At 53.9% G+C, this 21360-nt stretch overlaps 1 protein-coding gene across 13 annotated transcripts in view; it reads left to right on the top strand.

Moving 5' to 3' along the window:
* TACC2 (transforming acidic coiled-coil containing protein 2) overlaps positions 1–21360 on the top strand; it is a 179725-nt gene that overhangs the window by 121724 nt on the left and 36641 nt on the right. For 10 of the 13 annotated variants that reach the window (XM_037059592.1, XM_037059591.1, XM_037059596.1 and 7 more), the window contains 2 exons: positions 12499–12635; positions 19418–20738. In XM_037059592.1, the coding sequence (XP_036915487.1) occupies positions 12499–12635; positions 19418–20738 (1458 nt within the window). The remainder of the gene's footprint in view (positions 1–12498; positions 12636–19417; positions 20739–21360) is intronic. The other 3 variants (XM_037059602.1, XM_037059600.1, XM_037059603.1) reach the window with 1 other exon arrangement.

Below are 21360 nucleotides of genomic sequence, written 5' to 3'. Positions count from 1 at the left end.
GGGGACTCAAGAAATGCCCAGCGTTTGTTGTTGGGTTTTTTTTTTTTTAATGTAGCATAATTCCCAGATTATGCTGGTGAAGAAAATTCTGAAATGCTGATACATCAGCAAAAGGATACATAAGTATCACTCATCTCGGCTATTTCCATCAAGGAACCCCGCTTAGTGCCTGTGACATGGAACAGAGGGTGCAAAGCCTCAGAAACAAGCCTGCTCAGGTGGGGCTCCTCTAATAATGCGGTTTCTGTTCCTTGTGCTCGCCCTCCTGGGCGTACACATTACATTTCCCATTTGTGCTCAGATATTTCTGTCATGTGATGTCAGGAATTTCTTGGGTGCAGTTTTTTGCCCGCCTCTCTAAATGTGACCCCCTCCCCTAAAACTCAAGGTTTAAGAGCCTGGCACAGTGTATGGAAGGGAACCAGAGGTGTGGGCAGGACTGGGTACAGACTTCCCTGGAGTCGGAGTTGCCCAATCTCAGGGGTCCTGGGAAGTATCTCCCCCATTCCCAGATGTACTCTTTTATCTGTAATGAATATTAGATGAACTCGGAGCAGTCGAGTTGTCCAATAGACTAGGCCAGAGTGGCAGAGTGACCGCCACACATGACAAATTGGGGGCGAACGTGATGCAGCTTTGATGGGAGCTTCCGGTCTGCTGGGGGTGCAGCGCCAGGCACCCGTGCTGTTCGAATGGGTGTTGTAAGCACTGGGATGAGACCTCAGCCTCCAGTGGGGAGTGAAGCCATGGAGAGAGCAGGACAGAGGGGCTGCATGGAGGAAGTGACACTTCTGCTGAGCCTGGAAAGGCAAGCAGGTATCTGCTGGGCAGGAAGGCACCCCAAGTGGAGGGAGCAGCAAGAGCAAGTGCGGAGGGACTGGAAGGGGCTGGGGGCGGGTGGTGCAGGGCAGGGTGTGCAGTTTGGCCTGGGCACTGGGGGCACAGGGCGTGGGAGTGGGGGCTGGAACTCGAGAGGAGTAGCAGGGGCAGAATCCTCAAAGGCTCCCGTTAAGCAGTTTAAACCGTGGCGGGGGAGGGGGTGCTTTAATGGAATTAAGAAGGGAGCCGAGTGATCAGATTTGGGTCCCGCTCAGGGGATGAAGGAGGAGAAGAAGCCCACTTTTGTCCTGGATTTCCAGATCTGCAGCCTGAGAGACTGGGCGGCCTGGCTCTGTTCTTTGGATCCTCTCTCGAATCGAGAGCTTGGCCTCTAGTTTTAGCGCTGTTTGGAAACCTGGCTTCCCGGAGATTCTCCCTTGCACCCTGCCTGGCCAATAAAGAGCTTCGTCTGCTTCGCCCCGTGTGGGTGACGGTTTGGTGCATAAGGAGCTGCCCACCGGGGTAGTTGTCTGGGTTGGGTGGGGCTGCTCCACAGGGGACAGAGTGACATGTGCCCAGCACCCACGGCTCGTCCTACAGGGAGAATACAGTGTCATTTTACTTAACATCTTGTTTGTATGTGTTGAGAGAAAAAAGTAGATTTGTTTCCTGGACGTTGTGTGGCCTCGTAGCTTTAGAAGCAAGGGCGGTGTGGAAACGGTCAAGAGCCAGAGCTTTCCCATTTTCATTTTGGACCAAGTTCATTGGATTCCCCACTCAGGCTAAAGCATGTCCCACCCTTTACTCAGGTGTATAGGCCAAAACTTAGGTGAAATCCTCGATTCTTTCCTTCTCTTATTTGTAATGCTCCCGTAACGTGTCCCGTGACAAATAAAGAAAAGATAAGCCCCTAATTATTCAATTCAGCGTACATTAAGATTCCAGCTGAAACCAGAAGCACAACTTCTAAACAGCAGGAACCTTGCGATAAACAGAAGATGCTGAGTGTCTGATGCAAGAGATTGGAGAAATAATGCACAAGGCTGGCCCTTTACATCTTGCCCCCAAAGCAAGAGAGAAGGCTGGAGGATGTTTGTAAGTCCGAGGGCTTGACAAATAGAAATAGCCTGGTGACTTGTCCGATTTGAACTTTATTCTGTTCTTTTTTATCATAAAATTGGATAGTTCATTGGCAAGAAGTAAGCTCTGAGAGTCTATTTGAGCTCAGTTGGGTTGTCGTCACAAATGCCTTAACTCAAGGCTGTTTGCCTGTTTGACGTGGGGCCTGGTGTCTGCTTTGACGGCGTTTGTTATGTGTGATTGAGACCCAGGTTACCCATCAGCCTCGTCGTGTCCGAACCACCCATGAGGGCTCCAGTATTTGAGTTATTATTCAGCCCTCCGGTGTAAGATGATTCAGTCTCTTGGCATCAAGAAAAATTATTTTCTTCCTTGTGTCAGTTATAGCGCAAGTGAAAAGAAATGCGTGTTGGGGTCAAACCTTGGTGAAAGCACACCTGGACTCTCGGCTCATCCCTGCTCTTCCCTGTCTCCTGGCAGCCTCCTGTGAGTGTCCCCGCTCTGGCCACACCCCGCCTGGCCTCCGTGGTGGCTGCTGTCCTAGCCCGAGGCTCCGCCTTCTTCTGGACTCGAATCTGTCCTCACGGATGGAGGACGCACCACCACCGCCCCCTCCCACCCCTTCAACTGTTCTCAGAGGGTCGCAATGAGCTTTAGCAACATAGATCAGGCTGAGTCCTCCCCACATGGGCTGACGCGCCGACTCCTCCTTCGGACAGTCTCCTCCAGGTCTGATCACCCTCCCCTGGGGCCTCCCTGCATTGCCTGCACTCAGCAAGCTCCTCCCCACCCCAGGGCTCTTCATCTGTGCTTCTTTCTGCCTGGAACCTCTGTCTCGGGCTGTGCGCTGACTGGCTTCCCCCTTCCCTCTGAGAGGCCTGTCTTCTCCAGAGCACGAGGGAGCAAGTCCAGGTGAACTGGCGGACCCTGCCTGTCACCACTTGTGCTTTGCTGATGACAGCGTCTCTCCGAGTGGATGCGAATTAATTCAGTAAATGGTCGAGTGAAGTGTGTTGCTTAATTTTACAATGCCTGGTCCGCAGCCGTGGTAGCAGTGTGAGTATGTGTGCGCGCGCAGGGGGTGTCGGGTATGTACGGAGAAGGAGAAAATCACGTCCTTTTCTCACCCGTCCGTAAACTCACGGTGCAGCTGGTACAGCTGTCCCCGGACGACAGGGGGCTTTTAAGAAAACCTAGCCATATTTTGAGGTGTCTCTGATGACTTTAATGTGAAGGGTACAACAGTCTTGGTTGTAGGGTTTTAACACTTTGAGGACCAGAAACAGTAAAAATTCCTCGTAAATGCGAGGCACTGTGCAAGTTACTTTAGAGGCATCGACTTAGTCCTCAAAGCAACCCCATGCTGTGACGGCACTGCCACCTCCGGTCCCCACCCGTGGCACTGACGAGGAATGTCAGGCCCGGGGTTGCTATGAGACCCTCCCAAAGGGGCTGTCTCAGCAGGAGGCTGAGCGCGAATTTGGGAACCAGGTCTGTGGGCGCTCGTTTCTCTGTTTGGTGAGCCATGCGCTGTTTGCTTCTGTGAGATGAGCAGAGCCGTGTAATTCCTGTATGATGCTTGAAGGGGCTTTAACTCACACTTTACCAGTTCAGCCTTTTTAATAAGTGGGTCAAAGACTGAGCTGCCTTAGGTGTGCGAGAATGGTGTGAACATACACCGGAGCGGGCAACGCCTGGGAGGAAAGCACATTTGCGACCAGGTGTGGAACGGTACTCACGTCCCGCCATCAGGACACTGTAAAGAGATTGGAGGGAAAGGAACAAAAGCTCCTGGACCGCCTTCTTCGTTGTACAAAAGCACTGTTCGCAGACAGTGGTAGACAGTGAGCTTTTAAAACTTCCTCAATTTCGGACTTTTTACTGAAGTATTCTAGCCACCCCAGCTAAGGCCAGGGTTGTGCGTTTTATTTTTGCGTGCAGAGTTGCAGCCGAGACTTGCTGAGCGCTGCTTCAGCGGAGCTGGGAGAGCTGTGGGGAGACTTCATCTTAGGTTAGTGGGAGTGGCTGTCGGAGGGACTGGTGCAGCGGGGACTCTGGGCTGCGGGGACCCGAGAATGACTGGTTTTCAGGTAGGGGAAGTGCAACAAAAATAAACCCCCTCAGAAGCACATTCTCTCTCAGTTGGGCAGGGCTTCAGGGTCTCCCAAGGCCTCACTCAAGGTCAGCATTCTCAGCAGGAGGGCGAGATGCTGCGATGATCTCACCAGATGCTCCCAGGGCTGAGTTTCCGTGAGCTGGTGGAAATCCACGTGCAAGGCATGTGTGTGTATGTTAAAACTGGGACTCCTCAGTGTGCCTCAGTGGTCCATTTATACAAGTGAAACATTGCGAAATGATGAACACATCCCCGCAATACTAGTGTCCGACATAGTTAGAGCCTTCAAGTCCTTTCCTGATTGCTATTATTAATAATAATTTGCAAGGCTTCAAAAGACCAATTTAAAGGCAAAATTCTAAATGATGAATTATGAAGTCAAAACACATGAGCTTTAATTATTGATGGAGCAGGATTCAGATGAGCTGGGCAGCCTCCAAATGTGCCTTTCTCGTGTGGACTGGAGGGGGAGACGGAGGAACCGGCGGCTGAGACACACACATGTGCACCCGCGGAGAGGAGAGCCAGGCAAATACCCAGACAAGTAGAGGCTGAGGCAGATTCAGAGACGCTCAGAGACGGACACCGACACAGACAGACAGACAGACAGACGCCCTAGTGAGGACACATTAAAGATCTCAGGAGCCAGGACTGTACGGCTGGAGCGGCCCTGCTCCCTGCTGAGCCGAGTCCTGCGGCCTCCAGAAGAGCTTGAAGTGCAGCAGCACCCAGCCTCCCTTGACCTTCTGATGGTGTCGCCCTTTGCTCAGAGTCACTGATGGTAACAGGATTTATGATGCCTCCGATCTGATGCCTCTGCAGAGGGCATGTGGCGAGCCTGAGGTCTGGGTGGCCCCCTCCCCTCACCACCCCCTTAGGTTCCGAGAACCTCAAGCTGTCGTGGTTGGGATGGCGTGGCTGACATTGAGACACCCACTGGGTTAAATGAGGGAAGGAGACACAGTATGGTCAGAAGAAAGGGGGAGAGGGAGGGGGCAGAGCAGGAGATCTGAGCTGGCCCGGCTGCCCGCCTGGTGCCCACCTGTCAGGCGGTCCCAGACCCACATGCGGAGGAAACTCCATTTGATCCTTTCTCTGGAGGTGAGGACGCTCTGAGAAACCCAAACACACTAGAGACTGATTGCAAGTAAAGAGTCTAGCCTGTCAACCTCTAGGACGCAAAGAAAGTCACTTAGGTTACCACCAGGGACAGAGGACATATGGTCTCTCGTCTTGGCGCTGTCCCTGCATGGCTCTGAGCCCTGGGCAAGTTGCTGAGCCATTGGGCTCTGGGTTCTCATGCTCGGGGCTCAGGAGGACACAGGCTTCTTCAGAGTGGGCAGCTGATCTGTCTGACTCAGCTGCCCGGGCGCCCAGCATGTGGCAGATTCTGCTGAAATTGGCATGGAACAGTATCCAGGTGCATCACCTGTTGTGAGGGTCAGATGGGAGGATGGATGGATGCTGAAGCTCTAAGGTGCTTAGTGTAAAATGTGAGCTGAGGTGAGCAGCTGTGGGGTTCACAGTTCCTGCCTGGGGCACCCCTAGCCTGGTACCCAGCTCCCTAGCTGGGAAGCCACCTTGAAATCAGAAGGATGCTCGATGGATGTGAGCCTCAGGTGCAGAATGGATGCTTCTCGATAGCTAGGGGGCACCTGGAGGGTGGCCCCTCCGCACCCTATGGGTAGACCCTGGGGTGAGCAGCACCCCCAGGCGTGTCTGCCCTGGGCTCTGCAGAGGGGCAGGGCCGTGCTCCAGCTGCCTTGCTTTTCCCAGACTCCTCGTCAGCTCCTTCCCTCATGCCCTGGGCTGATCAGATTTCAGCTTCATTCCGTTCCTTGGGCCCTGGACCAGGTCGGGATTGGGAGAACGGGCAGAGCCCCGGTGCTCCCAGCAGTGGGGCTGGGCTCCGTCCTGCTCGAGCCTGTGTCCTCCCCATACCAACATGCACCCATGTTTAAACATCATCCCTGTGTATTAGAGAAATAGTCGAGGGCCTGGGAGGTCAAGTGACTCGTCTAAGGCCACACAGTTGCAGTGAGTGACGTAGCTGGGAGGAACCCTGTGGCAATAGTTGTTCGTGGATTACCCGCCATCCATCCCACCTCCTGATTGGCTTTTGCGGGTAATTCTGTCTTCCCCATATGTCTATCATAGACAGGCATACGACTCAAGGTGACCCTGTTAGATGTTCCTGTGTCTCTTTAAATCTGATTCCTCAGCCACCCTCGCCTTTCAATTAATTCCACATTTGCTGTGGTTATCCAGAGTCAGTTCCTGTGTCTTGTGGTTATGTTCCGTGGACAGCTGGCCGTCACCAGGTCTGTGGTCACCTCAGTATGTGTGCTCTTTTGCCTTCACCATGCCACCTCCCTCGGTGGGGGCACAGCCTCACCTGCATGGCCAGCACACCCTGCTGACATTTCAGCGTAGCCACTGTGTGGCCAAGACTTCACTCCGAAAATGGGACCTGCCTCGTCAACCTGACAGACACGAGGAATCTTGTGATCATGTGACATCCTCTGCTTGGATTGTCCCCAGCCTGGAAAACTCTAGCAGCCCAGCTTGCCAGAGCTGGCTTCGTGCTTGTGGGAGACAGCACCTGATGTGGGATCCTCTGTCACCTGACCTTCCGGGAAGCGTCTCTCACTTCCCCTAAACCCTGGGAACTATGCTGCAGAGAAAATTCCTTTTCTAGATGCAGGATGGGCAAGGGGCAGGAGAAGACCCTTTGCAGTCAGCCTGGAAAAATTGCCTGTCTGGTCAGTTTTTGTTTGAGGTAGGAGGGCTGCGTGTGTGTGTGTGTGTGTGTGTGTGTGTGTGAGAGAGAGAGAGAGAGTGTGTGTGCAGGGACAGCTTTTATTGACAGGGTTGCCTGAGGCAGAATATTTTGATGAATATAGTTTAGCACACAGCAGTTTCAAAAATATCCTCTCTTGCACAAATCCATCAAACCCTCACCCCCATGAGCCGAAGGGATGAATGAGACAGTGTGATATGCCGAGAGCTCTGTGTCCTGTCCAGAAGGCCTCACTCTCTCTCCAGCGACAACAGACAGAGGGTCTCTGGCCTGACGCAGGGCTTCGGGTCGGCACTGCTTTGAGTCAGCACTGGCACCGTTCCCTGGGTTGTGTCCTCGAGGGGAGGGAGGCAGAAGGATGGCCTCCATTCTGATTGGATAGCTCACTTGCTTCTCTTGCTCCGGTGGTACCCACCTCTAGGGGGTCTGGACTGTTACTTCAGTCTTGGTGAGCAGTCGCAAGAACCTCCATCCCCAGAGGCTGTCGGAAGCTGCCAACTGCAATTCTGAGGAACGGATCTAGAAATAGATATGCACATGGAAATATCCCCACCCCTTTAGCACTGCTTAAGAAAGAGATTTCTGTTTCTTTAAAGATTTTATTTATTTATCTGTAGAGAGGGGAAGGGAGGTAGAGAAACATGAGTGTGTGAGAGAAACATTGACCGGTTGCCTCTCACATGTGCCCTGGCCGGAGACCAAACCTGCAACCCAAGCATGTGCCCTGACTGGGAGTCGAACCAGTGATCTTTCGCTTTGCACAGCAGCACCCAGCTGAGCCACACCGGTCAGGGCAAGAACAGATATGTCTTGATAATCAGCTAACATTTAGGTATAGGTGCCTTGGGATTTCCAGGGAGAGTGGGGGGCACTGATTTTAGAACTCAGGCTCTTACTTGGAGGCAGTGTTTAAGGAAGGCAGGCCCGGTCCTGTGCCCGAGCGTGGGCCATGACCTTGGGAGGTCACTTCCACCCTCTGGCCTCTGTTTTCTCACCTGTGTGAAGATTGGAAGAGTGTATTGGAATAGAAAGTTGATCTTTAAATTTTCTTCCCACTTCAAAGGTGGAAGAATCTGTGGTTTCTGAAATTTCTTACTCTTAAGCCCTTGAATTATCTCCAGTAAAACTCCAACAGATGTAACCGTTTAATGATACTCCGGCAAACTATATTTATAGCATCTCTTTATTAAAAGACACCCATGTTTTACTTATAAATGCACATCCACACATACCTTTGTGTGTCTATGTGTATGTGTATTATATTACCTTGACTTTACCATATTACACTAATATGGTTTATGCCACTCTAATATTATACTATACTGGGTTATGCCAACTTTTCTATATTATATAGTACACTAGTTATACAATAATGGATCTGTGTGTGGATGCGGATCTCATACTGTTTTGGTTGTTGTAGTTCATAGAAGTAAAACACGAACCAAAGCACAAATACAGGCTAACAGGCCCGTGGGTTCTAGGGACAGTTTCCGCGAAGTGCCCCGTCTGGGCACAGGGTGTCATCTAATGCAGGGCCCCTGCTCCTCGTCGTGTGGGGCAGAGGTTTTCAGACTGCGCAGCCCCGAGAGAGTCTCTGAAGTCCAAGCAAGCAGTTGAGAAAATATTTAAAACTGGACTAGCACAGACCTGGGGAGCCAGGGCCACGGGGGCTGCGCAGCCTCTGTGCTCGCTGGTGTCGCGCTTTGCCACCCCCCCCCCCATCTGTACGGCCTGCTGCGAGGTGGGGCCACCACCGGCACGCTGCCTTGTGCTGGTAGGCTCATTCGGTTTGTGCATGGCCAGGTGGCCCCGTCCGCCTCATTAAAGAATCATAGCCCACGATCAGAGGCCGAACCGCTGTAACACAGGCACTGTTTGCGTTACTCAGTGGTCTGTGTCAGGACTGTGTCCTGGGAACCTGGGGAGGTGTCAACAGGGATAACGCTGCCACCCTTCACGACAAGTCTGTAAGTTGGTCAAAGCTGCTTAGCTGTTGTCGGAGATGGGCTTTCTCATAGGAACAGGCTGTGGACCGAGCTTACGGAATGAACAGGGTAAGGGTCTTTGGGAAAACCATCCTGTTGCTAAAAACGTTTGGAAGCCAGTGATGTTGTGAAGTGGGCGCGGTTCTTAGAGGCAGGCCGAGTTGGGTTTGAGCGTGATGGCCTCAAGCAAAGCAGCAGGCCTCTCCGGGCCATGGTTGTGTCGTCTGTGAGGTGGGCCGGCTCCCCAGCAGGCGGGCTGTTCTGGAAGATTGTAGAGATGTGTGTAAGTGGGCCCACTGTAGTGCCTGACACATACCAGAAGGTTTACACGGGGTAACTGTTACAGTGCTTTTCATGCTGGGCATTGAAGTCACTGTATTGCACGACTGGCCCTTAAAGAGCAACCTCTTTACACTCTGTGTGTGTGTGTGTGTGTAAATAACATATGTATTTTGTTTGTATATTTACTTATACAGAGAACTTAGTGTGTCCATATCCTGGCAAATATATTTTCCTGTGATTTATAGAGACATTTTAGCATACCGAAGTGGCACATTTTTCTTTCTGATACATCTTCATCACAAACTAAATTAATTTCCCTTTCTTTCATTTGGAAGGTGCGCGGAGCCTTAACAGAGTCCTTTCTTGCACTTGAGCCTTTTGTCGTGGGAGAAAACCTAGCAGCCTGTGGGAACTGCTTTTCTGCATTGGGGCTGTAAAATGCTGCTTTATTTTTATGTGCAGGCTCTTTGTGGGCGGACCACAGCAATCCCTGCTTTTGGAGATGTGTGTGGAGCCCGCTGGGAAAGTGAAGAGGGAAAGAAAGAGCTAATTTAAAAAGCTGCCATCCGCCTCCTCTAATTAACTTGCTCTCCGCTCCTGGGAGAGGGTGTGGAAATCGGAAAACAACACGGGCTGCATCGGAAGCGAATGCCATTCCAGGGGTCCATGGTAGCCCGTGGTGTTTTGACGCAGAAGGAACAGTTCATAGTAAACAGGCAAGGAGCCACAAGGGGCCTGGAGCACCCTCTCCCTCCCCACGCGCTGCCTCCCTCCCGTGCAGGGCGGAGCTGAGTGGTGGTCCCTTTTGGAGCAGGTGTGCAGGCTGGGCAGCTGCAGTGGGGAGGCCTCATTGGAATTCAGCAGCTCGAACCCAAGAGCATCCGGCCCTCCCTGTCGCTTGCTTGTGCTGCTGGGAAAGAGCAGGGGCCCTTTGTGCTCCAAAGCCACACTTCACCAGGGATGCAGAAGCCGCAGGAGTCTCTCTCTCTCCGGATCTCTGCTGGATGCTGGAAGAGCTCATGGCATTGGTGCAGCTGACTTTTTGGTGGCATCTCGAAGAGGTTTAGAGCCCAGAGATCCCAGCAAGGGAACTAGGAGGGGAATCTGGGGGACAGAGGTGGTAATTCAGCAGAGATGGCTTTTACCTCCTGGAGGATGTGGCCCCCCGTGGAATGGGCTCGGTGGATGTGGACGGCGGTGACCAGCAGTGGGGACTCCAGTCTGTTGGTCCTTCAAGGAAGCCCTGCAAAGAGGCAAGTTAGCCCTGCCTGGTGTGGTTCAGTGGGTTGGGTGTTGTCTTGCAAACCGAAAGGTCGCCGGTTCAGTTCCTGGTCAGGGCACATGCCTGGATGGCGAGCCAGGTAACCAACTGATCGATGTCTCTCTCTCACATCAATGTTTCTCTCCCTCTCTTTCTCCCTCCTGCCCCCTCTCTCTAAATAAATAGATAAAAACTTTTTTTAAAAAAGGAAAGTTAGCTTCGAATGCTTTTGTCGGCATCGTTCCTGATGCCTGCAGTGCCGGGGGTCAGGGTGACACCCAGCGCCCACCAGACGGATCCAAACTCTTGTTCCTCTTTGGTGCTCAGTTGCATAACGTCCTTGTGTTTTTCTTACTGGTAAACAGACTCTGCAAAACTCTGGGTACTTGAATCTGTCGTTGACCAAGCCTGAATTTAAAGTCTCCCCCCAGACGAAAGCTGAGCCCTTTAATGTTAACGTCTGTCTGTGAGTCAGTATGGCCCCTGTCGGTTTTGCATGAATTAAGCCTTTACTCGTGAAATTTGATAGTTTGCAGGCTTCAGCTCTTGGGATCCCATCAAAAACAGCTCTGATGTTTTTGTTCATCTTTTGGGGTCCCTGGAGGGATTCGTGGCTACTTGGAGGAGCCCGGGACCTTGGAGGGGTGGGGCGGGGTCTTTGGCACCGACAAACAAGGTGTAGAAGCAGCATCGACACAGATTTTCTGAAGGCAAACTTACCAGATGGCTCCCTTTTTCCATCCTGGCTGACCACACAGGGATTGGTTGGTTCCTGGTCTCTGTGCAGGCCAGCAGATGGGCTTTAGAAGTTGCTGACCTCTGCTGAAGTCACTGTCCTTTGACCTTTGTGGCAGTTGGGCAGCCTGAGTATTTGATGCTCCATAGTCACTGACGCGTCACCTCGATCATGCATCTTCACCCGGAATTGCCCATCGGGTCACTTGTGCTGGCAGCAATCCTGAGCGTCTACCCTCTCGATAATTACCTGCCTTGTTGCAAATGAATAAATGGCTATTGGGTTTATTTTAAAGATCCTTGGGGATGAGGATCAGCCCAGGAGATGCTTCTTGCACTCTGGCCTGCTCAGAGCGAGGCGGGGCCAGGACCGGACACTCCTGGGCCTCTCTGGGGAGTGAGGAGCTAGCTGCCTTCCAGCCGGAGGACACGTGCCTGGCTCTGGTTTGGGGAGGCCTCCGTCTTTCTGGCTTAAAATCGAGTCCCCAGCAGAAAGAGGGTGGTGGAGACGGGCTGCTTGCCCTAGGTCTTCTAGAGCCCAGGGTGAAACTTTAGTTTGGTGAGTGGTCTCCCCTAGTTACCAGGTGGGGTGTCCGTGGGGTGGGATTTTTTGGTCCATTTTTCTGAGTGAAGAATCTTCCCTGAGAGCAGATTTTCCTGCAGACCGTCAAAGGCCGTTTTCAGCCTGTCGGGGTCAGCAGGCAGTGCTCTGTGTCTTGGTCTGGCACATCCTCCAGCTGACTGGCTGCTGGTGTTCACTTATTCATTCATTCATTTATTCATTCACTCATGCACTCAACAGATGTTTATTCACTGCCTCCTGGTTTGGGCTGGGGGAAGCTGGGGTTCCCCTGGCTGCCCTCATGACCTTTTTCAGCTCAGTAGAGGAGAAAGATAATTAACTTGATTAGAGAGAATAAATGCATAGTAACAAGTGATGACAAGCGTGGGAGAGCAGAGCAGGGTGGGGAGAGGCTGAATGCCACTGAGATTTGTGGACGGGGGTCCTGCCGGGCGGGGGGGTGGTTGGAACCATGGCATCGAAAAGTGCTCTTTGGAACTCCCTGACATCAATCAGTTTGCCCTGACCCCAAATGACCTGGGTTGGAGTTGATTGGAAGTTCCCACTGTGTTTGGATTTGCCACTAAGGCCAGAAATACGCATTTCGAGTAGAGCTGGGTTTAAAGAATATATCATTTGGGCACAAAGCTGATAAGAATGAGCTTCACCGTTGGGGATCACGCTTCAGAATGACTTTCCCTGCATCTGCCCTTGACAGTTTAATTGGGCAGTGAGCCTGGTTCTGCCAGCGGATTCAGAGGTCACTTGTGGCTCAGCAGCCCTGCCCCCCCCACCCTGGAACAAATGCAGTCCCGGCCCCCATCTAACTTTGTGTGTCTCCCCCTCTCTCTCTGTTAGGAGTTCTGACTCTGAAGAAGCATTTGAGACCCCAGAATCAACGACCCCTGTCAAAGCTCCACCAGCCCCACCCCCGCCACCCCCAGAAGTCATTCCAGAGCCGGAGGTCACCGTGCCACTTTCCCCGGAAGAGCCAGGTAACGAGAGTCAGCTGCCCCTGGGGAGACACAGCGACTCCTCCTGGGGCAAGGCTGCAGCAGGGTGCCAACCCCTGGGGGGTTGTTGCTGGAGCTCCTTGGACCGCAGCTGCTGGGGCCTCTCGGCTCCGGGCCGTGTTTTATGTGAGCGAAAGCTAAGGGGGAGCAGGTACCGCAGATTCTTCTGTGTATACGTTGTAGGAGTTTTAGCAGAGGCTTCTGGGGAATCCACTGGACTTTTTGGAGAACCACTCATTTAGCTCTGGGTGCCCCTTCCCTGGTGCCCAGAACTGGGTCTGAGTGGAGCAGGTGGGCCTGGGGAGTTTCCGGTGCCATTTGGGATGCTCACGTTTGGCCCCTGGCTCCTGTAAGAACACTGGTTATGGCCAGCCAGCGGGATCTGCATTTTTACTGGAGGATGTGTCCCCCAAGGACTTGGGGGGTAAGGCTCACAGTATGCACGGGTGAGAGGAGAAAGGGACAGTTAGTGGACTCCATGCGTGGCTCATTTATTTCTCATCAGCCTGGAGTTTCCCCGATTTCTTACCCCTTTCCTGCGTCCTTTCTCCCCTCCTGCAGGCCTTTCTGCACCTTTGAGATGGGGCGATAGCAAGGGGGTGGGACAGATCTCATTTCCCCACCACCAGCCTGCGCACCTGTCCGCGGTCCTCTGCCTGCATCCTCTGGTTACACCAGCAGGGACGGGGACCACCATGGGCGTGAAAGTTTAACGTGAGGCCCGGCAGGAAATGGGGGTTGTCAGAAACAGCCCCACAGGCTGGCTGGGGGGCCAGTCAGGCCGAACCTTAGACCAGGACTGCCTGCTCCGGCCCCCACTTTAGAGGACTCTGTTTCCTCAGGCCACAGCCCTCCCTGTGGGAGGGGCCTGCGGGGCCATGTTCCTTCTGGACCATGCTGTGATACCTGGGAGCAGCCACTGCCTGGGCCCATCAGCCCCCTTCTTCCGGCCTGGCTTCCCAGGGCTGACTCTGCCTGTGGGTGCACCCCTTCAGCCAAGGAGTAACGGGGGTGGGGGCTGGGACCTACAGGCTGCCCCAGGAAAGGCACAGAGCTGGATGGGAGAAGAAGGGCCAGGCTGAGGGCCAGGCCTGTGTTTGTGCTCCTGCCCTGACTGGGAGCCAGAGGGGTTATAAAATCAAATAACATTTTGACTTTGATGTCAGTTTTGGAAAGAAATGGGTACAGTTCCTTCTACCTGTCCTGGGTTCACACAGGCTGTTGTTCCGGAAAGGGTAGGGCCACTTGGGTTCTGCTGCTCACAAATGATGCTCCCTGGGGCTCAGGGGACAGGGTGGGACCGTGTTCAGGGAGAGCAGACGTCTTTGCTCGTCTGATGAGTGCGCTTGTTTCGTGTTCTCCCCTCTTGGGCAGTCCCTCAGCTACTAGTGTCTGATTCTGCACAGCCAGTCGAGTGCTGGGCTCTGAGGGCGGAGTTATTGGACTGTGTTTGATTTTCTGGGAAAGAAACCAGGAGGGCTGCTTACATTTCAAGAGTCTTTTGCATCCCCGCCTCCTTTTATATACTAAAGTGTATAAAAAATTTCACTCCCTATAACATTATTTTTAAAATCACCCTTAAGTTAAATGGGAAGTGAAAGATAGATGGGAATCCCTAGGTCAAAGGTGCTTAAAAATAAACCATCCTTTTTTGTGGGTATAACATGTGCATGCCTGTAAATGTGTGGGGTAGAAAAGAATTCAGGAGAAAAAGGGCGGCGTGTTACGCGCGCAGTGTCCATCCACAAGCTCCAGGGAGTGTGCAGAGAGAGGTCATTGCTGCGAGTGCCCGTGCACCCACTCGGGTTTCCAGCCACGCAGCCCGACTGCTTCTGGGGAAGGGTTGCTGCTTCTGTTCTTGTCTTCGGCCTATCTTTATCCTGTCCGCCCCGACTTCCTTTTCAACAGAGCAAAACGATTTCCATTCTTAAAAACACACACCCGCCTAGCACGCACCTCTTTTTCAGACGGCAGTTTCCAAGAGAATGGGCATTACAGAGGAGCGGGAGAGGGGCCCCACCCGGAAGGGGTTGGAGCCATTAATCCCTCCCAACTTTGGCTGGAACTTTAATTACACTGGGTTGGAGTCTTTGAACAGGGACTTTACTCTTCTCCTTGGGAAACTGCGGTGAGGCTAAATGCATGCGGATTATACAATAAGGGCACTTTCTGTTGGGATCATGAGTACTCAAAGCCCCCCTGGCTCGGGCTGTACAGAGACCCATTGGATTTGCTGCTTGAGTTAGGAAAGCCTGCCGGTCCATTCTGCAGACAGCCTGGGGCCGCAACCCAGGCGTGAGAAGGCAGTGCGCTTGCTTGTGGAGGTGGCCGGAGGAGAAAGCTGCCTTCTGAGAACCATGGGAAATGAAGGGCGAGAGAGGAAAAGCTATTGTTTGGTTTTCCTCTGCAAAGTGCCTGGGACATTGCTAAAGGGACCGAAAAAAACTCCTAAGAAACAATAGACGAGACCTTTGGCAGGGAATAAAGACACGATTTTTCCTCCTGGAGAGTTACATTTTACAAAATAAACAATCACCGTATCTCGGGTCCCGCCAGCAAGTATGGGCTTTGTAGGGTGCAGGCTGGGTGAGTCGCCCGGTTCCCCTCATCTCTCCGCCTGGTCTGGGCCAGGCCAGGGTGCAGTTTATCCGAGACCAGTTTTCTTACCTTTCAAGGGAAGAGGGCGACCCAAGAGTCCCCTGAGATCCTTCCCTCCGCACTGTCCATGGTCCCCTGAACAAAACACTTGGCCACCCTACAGTGCCTGCATTGTCAGAACTCAGACTGGCCACCGAGGGACCTAATTAAATGTCACATAATTAAAAAAATAGCTCCCATTGTAGCATCTGCCGTGTGCCAGGTCTGCGCTACATTCTTTACGTGTTTCGTCTGCAACTCAGATAAGAGAGTGGACATCATGAATTGCAGTCATTATTTGTCCTCCTGCACTTGGAAGATGAAAGCTGAGCTCCCTGTGTGGAAGGCCTCCCACCCTGCAAACACTGGTTTAGGGTACGAGTCTGTGGCCTGTGAGCTCGGGGGGATCACGGCCCCACTTCTTTGGTCCTCTGGGCCCCCCGCCCCGGTCCCTGATTAGAGTGAGCTCACAGACGGAAGGGGGACGAGTGGGGGAAGGGGGGAGAAGACCCAACACAGCTGCCAGTGAGTTCCCAGTTAGAAATGGCCCAAAGAGGCTGAGAGATGTGGCCTTTGGAGACCGTACGGTGACATCCACTGGGCGGCATTAGGGGCCTCTTATGAGTGTTCTGTTTCCCGAAGTCCCTCTTATTCCCGAGCACGTTTGTGTCTTGCTGGCGCGGGGACTTTGCTGCCCAGCCCTGGTGTTGTGGACACACTGCGTTTCCGCGTAACTACAGGCCGGAGGCCTGCTCCCTCCTCCGTGGGGCTGTGTTCCGTGGGGCCCTGATGGAGGTGCTGAAGATCCAAAAGGGTTGGAGTGGTAGGGCCCTCATTCAATGGCACCGGTGTCACTGTAAGAAGAGGAGACACCGGGGATGTGCTCACACAGAGGAAAGGTCACGTGAGGACACGGGGAGAAGATGGCCACCTGCAAGCCAAGCAGAGAGCCCTCAGGAGACCCCAGGTTTGTGACACGTCAACCTTGGACTTCCGGCCTCCAGCACTGGAGGGATGGCATCTGTCATTCAAGCCCCCGTCTGGGGCACTTTGTTGTGGTGGGCCATGCAGGCTGGTACAGCTGGGGACCTTCTGGTGGGCCTTTGCCTCTGATGAACCAAGGATGCTGATTGCATCATCAGCTGGGCCTGGCCCAGGTTGACACTACTGGGGACATGAGGGGGAGGGTCCCCGTCACGTGGACGGATGCACCTGGGGGCCTGTCCTTCCTCCCTCTGTCCACGGCAGCCCGCGGTGGCTGACAGAGAGGGGCACCCAGATGACTTGTGCAGTGAGTGAAGAAATGAGTGGTCTCCGTGCAGAGAGCCATGTGTGGACTCCAGACACCCGGGGGCTGCCCTGCGGAGCCAGGTGGGCCGCACTTGCTTTGGAACAGCAGGGCCTGCAGGTGGCAGCGACCTTTGTCCTGTCTAAGGCTCCCTCTGAAGACGGCATGGAAGGTCTGTCATGAGTGGTCCACTCTGGTCACCACACAGTAAGACAGTAATTCTCAACCAGGGACAACTTTGCCCTCTAAGGGGACATTTGGAAATTTCTACAGACAATTTGAGTCGTCACAGCTGGGGTGGGGATGCTACTGGCGTCAAGTGGGTGGGGCCAAGGATGCCGCCGAATGCCCTCCAATGCACGGCACGGCACAGCCCCCACGACGCAGATGGACGGAAATGGCTCCGGGCCGAGGGCGAGAACCCCGCAGTAAGTTTAGGTTTCCTGGGCCATGATGATTTAATTAGAGAATGTCAGTTCTGGGCAGGAAAGCTGTGTTAAGCAGACTAGGAGCTTTTCTTTTGGGGAAAGCAGGGAGCAGATGGTTAAGCTGACTCTGCTAACTGTTGTGTGATTCAGTCAGAACCACTGGCATCCGAAGAGCCTTGGAAGGTTTCTCTCAGGCTGCAGGGGCCTGTGCAGCAGCCTGAGAGCAAGCAGGTGGCGGCCGTGGGCCGTGTTTGGGAATGATGAGGCCCTTTCTCCCTCCTGCGAGGCCCACCTGAAAGTGCTCGGTCCCCTGGGTCTCCCGTTCTTCTCTCTCCTCTGTGCTGTGTGACCAGGGCAGGGAGACCAGGAAATGACGGCAGGAGAACGAGGTGCCTGGAGGAAGTAGGGTTGGAGTTGATTTTGGAATGAAGGAGGGTGGGGCACCCCCCTTTGTGAGAAGTGCAGGAGGCAGGGGTGTTGCAAGATGGTGGAGGGAGGCATTTGGCCCACAGAGCAGAGCTGAGGGGTTTCCGTCCAGTGTTCCATCTTATGGGACGTCTGTTCCGAGTGGGGTCTGGGGTGGCATTGGGTGCAGAAAGGAGGGGAAGGTTTGGAACCATGTCTGGCTGAAGCTGTGCTTCTGGAAGGTGCTCCCCAGTCCAGAGGCATTTACTGAGCCTTCCAGAGAAAGGGCAGCAAGTCTGGCCGGGGCTGGGGGGGAAGCATTCAGACCGGCCCCTGAACGCAGGAGGCTTAAAGTCTCCTTGTGTTGTTACCTCTCAGGCAGCGCCTCATCGTCTGGGTGCTCTGCCACGTGCTCCCTGGGAAGAGTCATTTGTGAGCGAAGCTGGGTGGGCGCCACGCAGAATACTCCCCGCCTGGAATTTGCAGTCGTGAGCATGAACTGCACCGAGCAAAGTCGACAGTGTGAAGCGGGTTCGGGGTTAAATGAGCATTTCCCAAACCTTGGTGATGCGTTGGGCTGAGAGCTAGGGCTGGCGGGTTTAGCAAACAACAACACAGGGTGCCCTGTTAAATTCTGATCTCAGATACACAACAACGAATTGGGACATGGGACACATTAATACTAAAAATCCCACTCATTTATCTGAGATTCTAGTTTAACCAAATGTCCTGTATATTATCCAGCAACTGTACCAGCAGGGGGTGGGGTGGGTACTGGGGGCAGAACTCTCACCAGGGAGACACACCCTGGGAACACATGCCATCCCCAGGCCTGTGTGTGCCAACCCTTTAATCTCCTCTTCCGCAGACCACTTTGCCACGTTCGCCCTCCTTTGTCTAGGAACACGTTTTTGGTTTCCTGGCCAATCATTGTCTGGCGTCCTTGACTGCCTGGGACAGCTGAGAACTCACAGATGCATGAAAGGCGCCACCTGGTACAAGCAGAGCCCAGAGTGGCCAAGCCAAGGCCAGGCTGGCCGGTTCCCCGTGGGGCCAGGGGCTGGAGGAGGGGGAGCGGGAACGGAACATCTCTCGGCTGGCATCTTATTGGAGAACGAGAGCAGCCTCCTCGGCCAGCAGAGGTGGAGGGTGTGGAGAAGCGGGGAGGAAGCAGCAAAGGGAGGAGAGGGAATAGGGGGCGGCGAAAAGAGAAGTGTGGCGGACAGCGTCGGAGAGAGAGGTTTCAGGGCATGCCTGGAGTAGGGACAGGCAGCAGATGGGGCACACTAGGTCCTGCTGTGGTGGCCTGGGGGCCTCTGTGGAAAGGCTGCCTGTTCCTCTTGGTGGCTCTGATTAGCAAGCACAGGCTCGATGGCAGTAGCCGCTGGTATGGATGAAAGGCTTCCTGTGCCGCCCACCTGCTCCTCTCGCTGGCTGCGGCCCCACTGGCCTGTGATGTTTTTGTGCCCCAGGGCCTTTGCACTTGCTGTCCCTTTTGCCTAGGATGCTTCCCACAGGATGGCCTCCTGGTTCACCCCTCTGCCTTGTATCCCACCTTTGTTTCAGTGTCTTCTCCACAGAGGGCTTTGCCTGACTATCTTATTTTAAAATTGTGGTATTTCTACCCTGGCTTTATTTTTCTCCATAGCATGCATCTCAGAGTCTGGACATTTTCCTTATTGATTTGCTTCTTGACTCTCTTCTCCCTAAAGAGCATAGTTGTTGGTTTTGTTCATTGTTGAGTCCCTAGCACCGGGGACAGTGCCTGGTCCCAGCTGGGCACTTGTCTCTGATGGCCGAATGGTCTGAGCCGTTCCTTAGGCAGCCCTATCACTCCTGCTCATGGGGGAGGGCACGGACGGGAGCCTGTGCCGGGTCTGGAGCTGATGCTGGGGCAGAGCAGGGTCAAGTTGGCGGGGGGGGGCTCTGCTTAGAGGGTGCTCGTCTGGCATGAGATGAGAAATGCTCCTAAGTGTCCTGTGTCCTTACGTGACTGCTTTGTCCAGTTTCCTCAGGATGCAGCGCTGAGTCCGCCTCCATCCCCGATGGCCCGCGGAGCACCTCGGTGGAAGGCAGCCCTTTCCGTCCTCCAGCCCAGTCCTTCTCCGCCATCTTCGATGAAGACAAGCCGATAGCCAGCAGTGGGACTTACAACCTGGACTTCGACAGCATTGAGCTGGTGGATAATTTCCAGACCCAGGAGTCTCGCTCCTCGGACGCCAAGAACCAGGAATGCAAAGTGAGCACTCGGAGGAAGTCCACGGACTCTGTCCCCACCTCCAAGTCCACACTGTCCCGCTCTCTCAGTCTGCAGGCCAGTGACTTTGATGGTGCTTCTTGCCCAGGCAACCCTGAGGCCGTGGCCCCGGCCCCCGATGCATGCAGCGCGGGTTCAAGCAGCGACTCCAGTACCCTTAAGCGAACTAAGAAACCAAGGCCACCTTCCTTAAAAAAGAAGCAGATCACAAAGAAACCCTCGGAAACCCCCCTAGTGAGAGAGACCCAGCAAGAGCCAGCTGAGGAAAGTCCAATCCCCAGTGAGGAGAATAGAACATCTGAGACAAAAGTGGAATCAGCTCAGCTGGAAGGTTCTAGACCAGCCTTAACCCAGGAGGCACCGCTGGAACCTGCGGCTGTGCCCAAGGCTGCCTGCCCTCTGGACTCGGAGAGTGCAGAAGGGGCTGCCCCCCCAGCTTCTGGAGGTGGCAGAGTGCAGAACTCACCCCCTGTTGGGAGGAAAACGTTGCCTCTTGCCACAGCCCTGGAGGCGGTGGAGGTGATCCCATCAGATAGCGGGGGGCCAGAGGACTCCCCAGCCAAAGGGCTCTCAGTGAGGCTGGAGTTTGACTACTCTGAGGACAAAGGTAGCTGGGAGAGCCAGCAGGAAAACCCCCCTCCTACCAAAAAGATAGGCAAAAAGCCAGTTGCCAAAATGCCCCTAAGGAGGCCAAAGATGAAAAAAACACCCGAGAAACTCGACAACACTCCTGCCTCGCCTACCAGGTCCCCCGCTGAACCCACTGACATCCCTGTCGCTAAAGGTACCTACACCTTTGATATTGACAAGTGGGATGACCCCAATTTTAACCCTTTTTCTTCCACCTCAAAAATGCAGGAGTCCCCCAAACTGCCCCAACAATCATACAGCTTTGACCCGGATGCCTGCGAGGAGTCCACTGACCCCTTTAAGACATCCTGTAAGACCCCCAGCTCACCCTCTAAATCCCCAGCCTCCTTTGAGATCCCAGCCAGTTCCATGGACGCCAGCGGCGCAGATGGGGATGGGCTGAACAAGCCCGCCAAGAAGAAGAAGACGCCGCTGAAGACGTAAGTTCAGGGGAGCAGGCGGGGCTGCCCAGGGGCATCGTGCTTGGTCACCTGCCTGGATAAACCTGCACTGTCCTCACGCCTCCCGCACCTGCCAGGATGGCGCCTTGTTTGTGGCCGGACCTCACTCTGGCCTTACCCCACCCACCTACCCCTTCGGGTCTAGAGTCCTTGATCCTTTCCTATGTCAGCAGTCTGTAGCTTGACTCTGAGTGGAAGACCTGACATTCGACTCCCGGGTGCAGTGTCGGGCATCCTACAGGAAGGGAAGAGTCTAGCAGAGACCGGGTCAGCCTCCCTGTTGGTCTTTTCCATTTAGCGTGTGGATTGCTTTTTGGAGTGGCCTCGAAGCTAGGAGATAGGCCTTTTAAGATACTGTTAAAATGTATAGTGTTTGTTCGTTAAGGAGGGTAGTCCAGGAGGCAGACACAGCAGCAGGCCCCAGGAGGCCTGGGTGCCCCCTGCGCCCCTGCTGGTCCGGGAGAAAGACCTGTTGTCTCCCCAGCTGTCTCTTGTAGACAAGAGTCCGAAGACCCCGTAGATCCGGAAGTGTTCAGTGGGACCCGAAAGGGAAAAGCCGCCCCCACAGTCCCCAGGGGGCCAATAATAATTGGATCCGTTG

The sequence above is a fragment of the Sturnira hondurensis genome, unplaced genomic scaffold (assembly GCF_014824575.4).
Source record: "Sturnira hondurensis isolate 20B ecotype Veracruz unplaced genomic scaffold, ASM1482457v3 Scaffold0011253, whole genome shotgun sequence".
Lineage (NCBI taxonomy): Eukaryota > Metazoa > Chordata > Mammalia > Chiroptera > Phyllostomidae > Sturnira > Sturnira hondurensis.
The sequence above is the reverse complement of the archived record's forward strand: the minus strand, read 5'-3'. Positions and strand labels throughout refer to the sequence as shown.